At 52.2% G+C, this 10,595-nt stretch overlaps 2 protein-coding genes across 7 annotated transcripts; both read right to left on the reverse strand.

The window, feature by feature from the left end:
* Positions 1 to 2,374: 2,374 nt before the first annotated feature.
* LOC102688003 (protein S100-A16-like) lies at positions 2,375 to 6,366 on the reverse strand. 6 transcript variants are annotated; one of them, XR_011183831.1, is made up of 5 exons: positions 6,145 to 6,366; positions 3,991 to 4,144; positions 3,442 to 3,614; positions 3,192 to 3,221; positions 2,375 to 3,062 (listed from the first exon to the last, which is right to left on the reverse strand). XR_011183831.1 is itself a non-coding variant. In XM_069185036.1 (4 exons), the coding sequence occupies exons 2-3, from the start codon at positions 4,108 to 4,110 to the stop codon at positions 3,465 to 3,467; spliced, it is 270 nt and encodes an 89-aa protein (XP_069041137.1). In that variant the 5' UTR covers positions 4,111 to 4,144; positions 6,145 to 6,366; the 3' UTR covers positions 2,375 to 2,898; positions 3,442 to 3,464. The 6 variants fall into 6 exon arrangements, 4 of the variants coding, with proteins under 4 accessions (XP_069041137.1, XP_069041136.1, XP_069041135.1 ...); XR_011183830.1 differs by adding an exon at positions 3,356 to 3,385 and having other exon boundaries at positions 2,375 to 3,320; XM_069185036.1 differs by lacking the exon at positions 3,192 to 3,221 and having other exon boundaries at positions 2,375 to 2,898.
* Positions 6,367 to 7,177: 811 nt separating this feature from the next.
* On the reverse strand, positions 7,178 to 9,441 carry s100a11 (S100 calcium binding protein A11). Its single transcript, XM_006641550.3, has 3 exons — positions 9,336 to 9,441; positions 8,699 to 8,897; positions 7,178 to 7,455 (listed from the first exon to the last, which is right to left on the reverse strand). Exons 2-3 carry the CDS (start codon positions 8,825 to 8,827, stop codon positions 7,321 to 7,323), a joined length of 264 nt encoding a protein of 87 aa, XP_006641613.1. The 5' UTR covers positions 8,828 to 8,897; positions 9,336 to 9,441; the 3' UTR covers positions 7,178 to 7,320.
* Between the last annotated feature and the right edge of the window lie 1,154 nt (positions 9,442 to 10,595).

Genomic DNA, 10,595 nt, shown 5'->3' on the forward strand with positions numbered 1-10,595 from the left:
ATCTTCATCATCCTCTTCCTCCTCAAGTCTGTGTCGGTCCCCTTCCCAGAATCCTGTGCTCATCTGTCTTCATCCAGCTGTGCCGGCTGTGCCAGCCTCTCTTCCTGGCTGTTTCCGCATCCCTCCCCAGGTTCAATCCAGTCCTTCCTGTGTCCGGTCCATGGATCCAGGTTTTCCTGCTGCTCCGTCGCTGAGCTGACATCCGCGTCCTGCCATCCGAGTGGGATTGGGTGGGCACGTGAGCAGGCAGGCAGCCGTGCACGGGTACAAGTAAATCAGCCAAACGAGAGGGAGGTAGGCGGGTGGGTGGCGAGGTGCAGAGGGGCTGCGTCACACAGCTGGAAGAGCAGCTCCTGTCAACAGGAAGTTGGGGCTCTCAGCCCTCCCCCCCCTCGTTTCTGGGTCTTGTGATTGTAATGAATCATGTGCCCATTCCTGGCAGCGTGGCACCGTCCCAGGGGCATGACCAGCGCTGATCCTGCAGCGCCACTCTCTGGCTGCTCACAGGTCACCCCCAGACGCCGCAGAGTAACAGCAAGATGGAGGATGTAGCAGTAGTGACAGGATTAGCAGCTGCAGAAACAGTAGGAGCAGTAGTAGTAACAGCTGTATTAATAGTAGCAGAAATAGTGACAGGAGTATCAATAGTAAAAGCAGTAGTGACAGGAGTAACAGCTGTAGAAACAGTAGGAGCAGTAGTAGTAACAGCTGTATTAATAGTAGCAGAAATAGTGACAGGAGTATCAATAGTAAAAGCAGGAGTAACAGCTGTAGGAGCAGTAGTAGTAACAGCTGTATTAATAGTAGCAGAAATAGTGACAGGAGTATCAATAGTAAAAGCAGGAGTAACAGCTGTAGAAACAGTAGGAGCAGTAGTAGTAACAGCTGTATTAATAGTAGCAGAAATAGTGACAGGAGTATCAATAGTAAAAGCAGGAGTAACAGCTGTAGGAGCAGTAGGAGCAGTAGTAGTAACAGCTGTATTAATAGTAGCAGAAATAGTGACAGGAGTATCAATAGTAAAAGCAGTAGTGACAGGAGTAACAGCTGTAGAAACAGTAGGAGCAGTAGTAGTAACAGCTGTATTAATAGTAGCAGAAATAGTGACAGGAGTATCAATAGTAAAAGCAGGAGTAACAGCTGTAGAAACAGTAGGAGCAGTAGTAGTAACAGCTGTATTAATAGTAGCAGAAATAGTGACAGGAGTATCAATATTAAAAGCAGTAGTGACAGGAGTAACAGCTGTAGATACAGTAGGAGCAGTAGTAGTAACAGCTGTATTAATAGTAGCAGAAACAGTGACAGAGGAAGCAGTAGTAGCATCTGTATCAACAGTAGCAGCAGCTGTAGTAACAGGTGTATCAATAGTAGCCACAGTAATAGCATCACTATCGTGAGTAGTTAGAGTACGTGCTTACAGCAATACTGCAATTGTATATTTAGTAATAAATGTGCACACTGAAGATATGTTGGGATGGTGTTAATAAAACGTTGAGCTGGTGGATGACTAAAGAGCTAGTAGATGACGAGAGAGACACTTTTAACAGTTTGCTTTGTGCAAAAGTGGTCCTGCTGTAGCGGTGACAGCACTCTTAAGGCTGGTCCAGATGCTACTGGACGAACAGCCAGAGAAGCGCCCTCTGGTGGACACAGGTGAGTAATACACCCCCCTCTCTCCAATATCAACTCTTACTTCAGGGCTCAGGATTCCCATTCCTGATCCCAGGGTCCTGCTCCTGGTTTCCATTCCAGCTCCACAAATTCGTGCTCCGGTTGCCTCCCGCAGTCCAAAGACAAACTAGTGGGTTAATTGGCTTCCGAGGAAACTGGTCCTGGTGCGAGTGTGCGCATGTCTGTGTCTGTCTGTCTGCCCCGTGATGGCCTAGTGTCCCATCCAGGGTGTACCCTGCCTTGTGCCCGTTGCTTGCTGGGATAGACTCCGGCTCCCCCACAACCTTGTATTAGTAATAATAATTCCTTCCACTTAAATAGCACTTTTCTGGACACTCCACTCAAAGAGCTTTACAGGTAATCACCACCAGTGTGTTGCCCCCACCTGGATGATGTGACGGCAGCCAGAGTGCGCCAGTCCTCTCCCCACACACCAGCTCTCAGTGGGGAGGAGAGCAGAGTGATGAAGCCAGTTCAGAGAGGGGGGTTATCAGGAGGCCATGACTGGTGAAGTTCTGGATAACGTAGTTAGAAAATGAATGGATGGAAATCCTGTTTGCAGCAGTGTAAGTATTTATCAATTCTGTGTCAGAATTGTCTACTGTTCGAGACAAACCAAGAAAACCCCTCGACTGTTCCCTTACAGATCTTGGGGGGTTTCTTTTCTGAGCAGGTCATAACTGAGTAAAAAACACACAAAACATTCTGTATGGTCAAGTGTCAAATTTATTTCTGCACAAAAGCTGAAAGCAATTACTCTTAAGATAAGAACAGAGCCAGGCCTTTTGTGTTGGTAAAGCAACACACACGCGCACACACACACACACACACACAGTCAGTTGCGTTGTTGTGCTGTTGTGGAACTGTGCTGCCTGAGTCATACAAGGTTGTAGTGCTTCGCTGTTGTAGTGTTGTAGTGTTTTAGTGTTGCAGTGTTTATCTGTGAGCAGCACTGTAGTGTTGTTACATGCTGGGGTACAGCTGCCTGTGCAGGTGCTCAGTGTTGTAGTGTGGTGGTCTGTCAGGTATGTAGCTTCTGCAGCCAGTGTGTCAGGTGTGTAGATGCTGCAGGCAAGTGTCAGGTGTGTCTGTGTGTAGCTGCTGCAGTGAGGTGTGTCAGGTGTGTAGCTGTAGCAGGCAGGAGTGCCAGGTGTCTAGCTGTAGCAGGCAGGGTTGCCAGGTGTCTAGCTGTGTCAGGTGTGTAGCTGTAGCAGGCAGGAGTGCCAGGTGTGTAGCTGTAGCAGGCAGGAGTGCCAGGTGTGTAGCTGTGTCAAGGAGTGTAGATGTAGCAGGCAGGAGTGCCAGGTGTGTAGCTGTGTCAGGTGTGTCAGGTGTGTAGCTGTGTCAGGTGTGCCAGGTGTGTAGCTGTGTCAGGTGTGTAGCTGTGTCAGGTGTGTAGCTGTAACAGGCAGGAGTGTCAGTTGTGTAGCTGTAGCAGGCAGGAGTGCCAGGTGTGTAGCTGTGTCAGGAGTGCCAGGTGTGTAGCTGTGTCAGGTGTGTAGCTGTGTCAGGAGTGCCAGGTGTGTAGCTGTAGCAGGCAGGAGTGCCAGGTGTGTAGCTGTGTCAGGAGTGCCAGGTGTGTAGCTGGAGCAGGCAGGAGTGCCAGGTGTGTAGCTGTGTCAGGAGTGCCAGGTGTGTAGCTGTGTCAGGTGTGTCAGGTGTGTAGCTGTGTCAGGAGTGCCAGGTGTGTAGCTGTAGCAGGCAGGAGTGCCAGGTGTGTAGCTGTGTCAGGAGTGCCAGGTGTGTAGCTGTAGCAGGCACGAGTGCCAGATGTGTCATGATGGCTCCTCCAGCTACTTAGCCGTTTCCGAGCTGCGCTGCTGGCTCAGCATGCCGCCAATGTAGCCCACTAGCGACATGAACTCCTGGAAGCTCACTTTGCCATCCTTGTTCGTGTCCAGCCCTTCCTTCATCTCCTTCACTGCCTTGGCACTCTCTGTGTCCTGGCAGAAAGAGAGGGAGAAGGGAAAGGGTTCAATACGCACTGAGAGAGCAAAAGTAGAAATTTTAACATAGCGCCATCCGCACTGAGGTTCTCCACGGGGTTCAGAACACAGCTTGGCTCCACTAACACAGCGAATTAAAAAGTCACTGGTGGCCAGTGTAGCAGAGCAAGTACTGGGGTGATCAGAAACAGAGATAAAGAGGGGAAAACAGGGTTTTAATAGAGGGGGAGAAAGACTTAGGATTAGAGAGAGAGGGAGGAGTTAGGAGACACACAATCACTGCCCAGAACCTCCCTGTGCGGACCAGCACCAGAGCAGTACTGGCCACACTGGTCTCAGAGGAATGATCAGGAGGCCATCCGGTGAGTCCTACCGACAGGATGTTGCTCAGCTGGGTCTGGACCAGCTTCTGGAATTCTTTCCCACTCAGAGAGTCCTTCCCCTTGGAGGAGGTTTGGAAAGTCTTCACCATGGTCTGGATCGCTGCCTCCATCTCGGACCGACACAGGGGGACACTGAGCAGCCTGCTAGGTGAGACAGGAGGGTCAGTGTTACTCTCTGGACCCCAGGACACTGGACTGATTTACAGGGCACGGAGACGCAGAGTGTGCTGGCAGTGTGAGTCTCTTCCCCTCCCTCTCACACCGGGGCACATAGTTCTGGCAGCAGTACAAGAGCACTGTGTGACACAATCTGGACAGGAACTGCAGAACATAAGGCGCAGGGGTCACAGTTACAACCTGCAACACCTCTAAGCCCTGTTGTGCCAATATCGTTGTCTGTGTCATGGCTCTGAATCAGGCGTTGTGTTGGTGTCTGCTCTCTTTTGTGCTGGGTGTTGTGCAATATACAGATTATTTCCCTGCTGGCACAGAGGAGAAGAAATCGCCTGCCAGTGGGTCTCATCCTTCTTTAACGAGAATTCCCTCAATAATTTCTTTCTTTCTTTCAGATTCTTTGATCCTTAACATCACATCTCCCCATTACTCAGTGGCAGTAAATCGGGGGGTTCTGTTTCCCAAGGCTGCAGGATCACCCGAAAAGAACACTTTTATTTGGTGGGGGGGGGGTGCGCGCGTGTGTGTTTGGGCCTGGGGTACTTTCAGAGCTGCGCTAGACCCCCCCAACAGGTGCGCCAAATGAGCGAGCACCCATTTCCTGCGTGAACGAGCCGTCTCCCGGGAGACGCAGGCCGGAACCTGCCTGGGCTCTTGCACAACCCAGGGGCTCATGGGAAACGGCCCAGCAGGCTCTGCGGCAGCGGATGCAGACTGTGAGCTGACATGGGTTAGCGAGCGCCGGCTCATCCTAGACAGCATTCTAGTGCCAGGCCTTCCCACCACAAAGCCACCTCCCCAGGTGCCTGACAGTACAGCGCTCCCTGCTGGCTGACATTCGCACTGCTGCAGCTCACTGACCCTCCACAAGACCTCACTCCCTGCTCAACAGGCACAGTGCAAAAACAAACAGCTGTTTCACATCACATGAGAGTGAGGTCTCAGAGTGCTTCCACACTGGGCTCTAGTTAAGGACATACTGACCGATGGACAGGCTGGACAGAGAGGTGGACAGAGTGACATACTGACCGATGGACAGACTGGAGGAGACAGAGAGGTGGACAGAGTGACACACTGGGCAGACTGGAGGACAAAGACACAGAAAAGTGGACAGAGAGACATATTGACAGATGTACAGACTGGAGAAAGAGGTGGACGGAGAGACATATTGACAGATAGACAGACTGGAGACAGAGGTGGACAGAGAGACATATTGACAGATGGAAAGACTGGAGAGAGAGGTGGACAGAGAGACATACGACAGATGGACAGACTGGAGAGAGAGGTGGACAGGTGACATTGAAAAACAGAAGTGATAGGGTTGCGGGTGTCTTTACACAAAGAGTGGTGGGAGCGCGGAACAAGCTGGCCGGTGGTGTTGTTGAAGCCAATGCCCTGGCTTCTTCCGAGGCACAGAGGCAGTGGATCCCCGGCTCAACTCGCAGCAGAAACGGGCAGGACGGAAACGGCTTCTCCCCTGCGCCCCTCACACTGGCCCGCGGCCGCCAGCGCGCAGCCCCCACGCCCCGAGCGGCCTCGCACGGGTGGGGTCTGGCCGCGGTGATCGATCGCTGCTACCCTCGAGAAGTTCTTTATGAAATCCATTACTTACGGGGGACATTTTATTTGTATTTTCTTAGTTAGCGGTGGGGGGAGGTGTTATACGGGAGTTCTGTTTAAAGTTTATTTTATATATATATAAGCCACCCATACGCGGAAAGAGAGGGAGCGCTCCGCACGCCAACCCCAAGAAGTCAGAGAGAATATCCGCACGCCTGTTTCGGGGTGGTGGGGGAGTAAGGAGACCCCCCGTTCTGCACCGGCAGAGACACTCGGGCTGTGTGGACCGCGCTAATCCGACCGGGACCACAGCCCCGGCCCCTCTTACCCTCCTCCGGGCTGCTTGGGAGTAACGTGGCGGCGCCCTGCGAGATCCGGGAATCGGGAGAACTGTGCGAGAACACACCTACCTTCACCGAAGACGGCCGGATCTCTTCTTTTCCCTCTCGCCGGGGGGTGGCTGCTTCTCTGCCCGCGCGTCCTGCGGCTTCTCGGCGTCTTCGCTTCACGAGCTCGGGTTGTCTCCCTTCTCCGGGTCGGGTCGTGCCGTAGGTGAGGCGTCTCTTCCGTGAGCCGAGCTGCGCCTCCGCGGTCGGGCTGTGTGGTTACAGGGCGTGTCCCGGGCGCTCCTCCGCGGGGAGGAGGAGGAGGAGGAGGAGGGGGGGCGCAGCGAGCGTGGCCGGACAGGCGCAGGAAGGAAGAGGCGGGTTCGCCCTGTTCCCGCAGAACCGGTTTGGCCACGTACGGCTTGTAGCAGAACCGGACCGGGTTGTGGGTTGTCACTGGGCTCTAGGACTGTACCTTAGAACTTTACTGGACTCTGTAGGTCTGTACACTAGAGCTGGACTGGACTCTAGTACTGTAGTATAGAATGTGACTGGACTGTAGCTCTGTACTGTACAGCTGTACTGGACTCTAGTTCTTTACTGTTGGATTGGACTGGATTCTAGTTCTATAGTGTAGAATGTTACTGGACTCTAGTTCTTTGTGTAGAACTGGGCTGGACTCTAGTACTGTACTGTAGAACTGTACTGGGCTCTGGTTCTGTAGTGTAGAGCTGTACTGGACTCCAGTACTGTACTGTAAAACTACAGTCTCTACTCCAGAGCTGTACTGGGCTCTGGTTCTGTAGTGTAGAGCTGTACTGGACTCCAGTACTGTACTCTCAAACTACACTCTCAACTCTAGAGCTGTACTGGGCTCTGGTTCTGTAGTGTAGAAACAGGTTAGACTTTAGTTCTCTAGTGTTGTCAAAGTGCTTTGCATCAGCTGGAAGCTTTGTATCTGTGTAGAAAGTGATTTTCTGCATCAAGTCGGCTTCACTGGCACGGCGCAACAGCTCAGACACAAGGACATCAAAACAACTGCCTTTTCCAAAGCTTCTCCCAGTATTCTGGGCACCTAACTGACATCGGGCTCAGGAAACACACAGTACACAGCACGCAGAGTTTAACAGGTCACGTTTATTAAGAACACTGCAGCAGGAGCATCCAGCAAAAATGGGGAAGACTAAGAGAGAAACGTTGCACGTCGGGGGCCAGTCCATTCCCACCTACCCGCCCGCCCTTCCATCCATCCCAAAGCTCCTATTGGCTGAAGCCGCCGTGCTTGCTGGCCAGCCGGCCAATCAGCTGCCAGAACTCGATGAAGGTCAGCTCCCCGTCGTTGTTCTGGTCCAGTGAGCTCATGAGCTGGTCGATGACCGCCGGGTCGCTGGAGTTCTGCAGGAAGTTGACACAAACTGGCATTTTTATGCAGCTCTTGTATAATTACGTTCAAGAAGTACAAGCAGGACTGTGTTTTTTAATAGTGATCATTAACAGTTCCTTATCTGTATATATATATATGACACCTTTAACCCCAGAGGAGCCCAAGGAGCTTCACTAGCTGGAGGGACCAACTTCACTACCCACTGAAGCACAGCCCCACCCATGGACACACAGCAGCCCCACTGAAGCACAGCCCCACCCATGGACACACAGCAGCCCCACTGAAGGAGAGCCCCACTGGGGGAGACACAGCAGCCCCACTGAAGCACAGCCCCGCTGGGGGACACACAGCAGCCCCACTGAAGCACAGCCCCACTGGGGGACACACAGCAGCCCCACTGATCAGACGAAGGAGAGAGACACTACTGGACCAGGGGAATCATGGGAAACATGAGGGAGGACAGACCGTTCAAACCCAGAGTGGAATTGAGACAGGACACTAGTGAGAGAGAAGGCTGACACTGGGCACACTTTCCTGGGACTGAACAGGCAGGGTTAGTCACTCATTAAACATGCTGACTCAGAGCTGGAGAGGAGTGAGGTAGGGCAGAGGGAGGGAGAGACAGGAGGACAGGGCTAGGACACAGGAGTCAGATGGTTTAAACAAATTCAGTGAAACCACAGGGCAGTCCAGAGTGAGCAGTCAGTTCTGGTTCTGGATGGCTGTGTTTTTGTCACTTCGGCTGGGGTGGCCCAGTCGGGACAGAAAAGGGCCTTCTAGAGTTCATTAACCCCGACTGGGGTGCCCAGTCCGAGCGGAGGTACAGACTCTGGCATTGCTGGGCACTTGTCATTGGAAACCGCACGAATGCCCTCGGCATCTCCGTTTCAGGTTGGGACAGAAGCCTTAATCAAAACAGTTTTTCTAATGAGTGACATTACTGCTGAATCTGTCAACCAGAATTTTAAACATCAGACTGACAGAACATCAGAAGACAGAAAGAGACAGACGGGTAGATAGACAGACAGGTAGGTAGAGAAACAGACAGGCAGAGACCAACAGACAGGGAATTAGAGAGACAGAAAGACAAGTAGATAGAGAGACAGACAGGTAGATAGATAGAAAGAAATAGGCAGACAGGTAGGTAGAGAGACGGACAAGTAGATAGAGGGGCAGACAAGTAGACAGACAGGTAGGTAGAGAGACAGGTAGCTCAGGAAGTAAGACAGGTATTGAGAGGCCTGGGCTGGTCACCTTCACGAAGTTGGGCAGCTGGGAGGACACCAGGCTGCGGAGCTCCTCCTTGCTCAGGGTGTCGGCGCTGCCATCATTGCCAGCGAAGGTCTTGAACTGGTTGACCAGGGTGTTGATGGCTGCCTCCATTGTGGTGAGGTTCAGTGCGGTTCGGAAAGGTCCAGTGAGGTCTGGTGAGCTTCTGCAAGGCGTTTGAACCCTGGGGTGAGCGAACCAGAGACCTCTCGTTAGCTTGACCAGTAGCCAGCGCGTGCCAGCTTGCAGAATCGCGGCCAGCAGACCCCAGATCAATTCGTCTGAAGTAATTAGCACTTAGAACATGGGGCTGGTCAGAGAGGACAGGTGGCCAGTCGGGCCTGTTTCAGTCATTTGGTTAATCAATAGTCAGTAGCTAATTGACCCCAGGATCTCATCCTGATGCATTTTGAAAGATACCAGGGGATCAGCTTCAACAGGACCGTGTTGCAGACACCCACCACCCTTTGTGTAAAGCAATCAGAAATGTGCTTCCTCCTTGTTAAGAGCAGGTGGAAAACCCTGGAGTATGGCTCCAGAGAGAAGAGGGAAAGAAAAGAGGAGGGGATCATCCGGGAAGACTCCAGGGAGAGGGAGAGAGGCAGCGGAGGAGCAGACTCACCTGTGAGGCGGCGGCAGCGGGCGCAGAGACGAGCTGTGACAGGTCTGTCTGTGAGAGTCCTGTCTCTCCCCCTCGGGATTTATACCCTCCGCCTCTGCCAGAATGCCTGAAGTCAGCGGAAAACAGATCACTCTTTCCTTCTCCGGGCTCTCCTGCCTTTCTTTTTCCATGATAGTAGAGGAAGAGAACTTTGTGCTCAAGCAAGAGAATCTGTGCAGTTATAGGTCAGTCCCCCCCACACACAGGTGAAGCACACTTAGGTCAACCACACACACACTCACAGGTACAGTCAGTCACACTCACTCTGGTCAACCACACACACACTCACAGGTACAATCACACTCACTCAGGTCAATCACACACACACTCACAGGTACAATCACACTCACTCAGGTCAATCACACACACACTCACAGGTACAGTAAATCACACTCACATGCAGGTAAATCTCACACACACACGCACAGGTAAATCACACTCACTCAGGTAAATCATTTTATCACTTATACAACATGCACAGGTGAATAACAATCACTCTCACAGAGGTAAATCACAGAGGTAAATCACACTCACAAAGGTAAGTCTGACAAATAAATCACACACACAGGTAAATTATAATCGCTCTCACTCATGCAGATAAAACACACAAACGGGTAAAATACATTCACACGTACTCACACTCACACACACAGGTCAATCTGACACACACACTCACATTCACACAGGTGAATCACACTCACACACACAGGTCTATCTCAGACACACAAACACACGTGAATCACGCTCACAGGTCAATCACACACACACACACACACACACACACACACACACACACACACACAGGTCAATCTCAGACACATACTCACACTCATGCAGGTGAATCACACTCACACAGAGGTCAGTCTCAGACAGATACTCACACTCACACAGGTAAGTCTGTGACTCAGTGTGTTGACTCCCTACAGGGGACCACACCCCCCTAACAACGAGTGTGGGATCCTTGGGGTTAAAGAGGAGACACATGCCTTGCAGTGTGGGGACCCCCCTCTCTCTCGCATACGCACACGCACGCACACGCACGCACGCACGCACGCACCAGGGTCCTGCTCACTCATCTCGGGACGCTGGTCCGAGTCTGTGTATGGGCTGGGATCCCTAGGAGCTGGGTGTTCCCAGGGCCGGGGGACTCAACCCCCCCCACCTCCACCCCCACATAGCGGGCTGACGCAGCAGCTGTGTTTTTGCGGGATCTGCCTGGGA

Source organism: Lepisosteus oculatus, chromosome 27, assembly GCF_040954835.1.
Source record: "Lepisosteus oculatus isolate fLepOcu1 chromosome 27, fLepOcu1.hap2, whole genome shotgun sequence".
Classification (NCBI taxonomy): Eukaryota; Metazoa; Chordata; class Actinopteri; order Semionotiformes; family Lepisosteidae; genus Lepisosteus; species Lepisosteus oculatus.

Excerpts from the sequence above, each read along its gene's own strand:
- LOC102688003 (XM_006641723.3), bottom strand. The coding sequence starts at position 4,110 with ATGGAGGCAGCGATCCAGACCATGGTGAAGACTTTCCAAACCTCCTCC. Across the intron at positions 3,615-3,990 it reads AGCTGAGCAACATCCTGTCG|GACACAGAGAGTGCCAAGGC; the intron begins GTAGGACTCACC and ends TCTTTCTGCCAG.
- s100a11 (XM_006641550.3), bottom strand. The coding sequence starts at position 8,827 with ATGGAGGCAGCCATCAACACCCTGGTCAACCAGTTCAAGACCTTCGCT. Across the intron at positions 7,456-8,698 it reads AGCTGCCCAACTTCGTGAAG|AACTCCAGCGACCCGGCGGT; the intron begins GTGACCAGCCCA and ends AACTTCCTGCAG.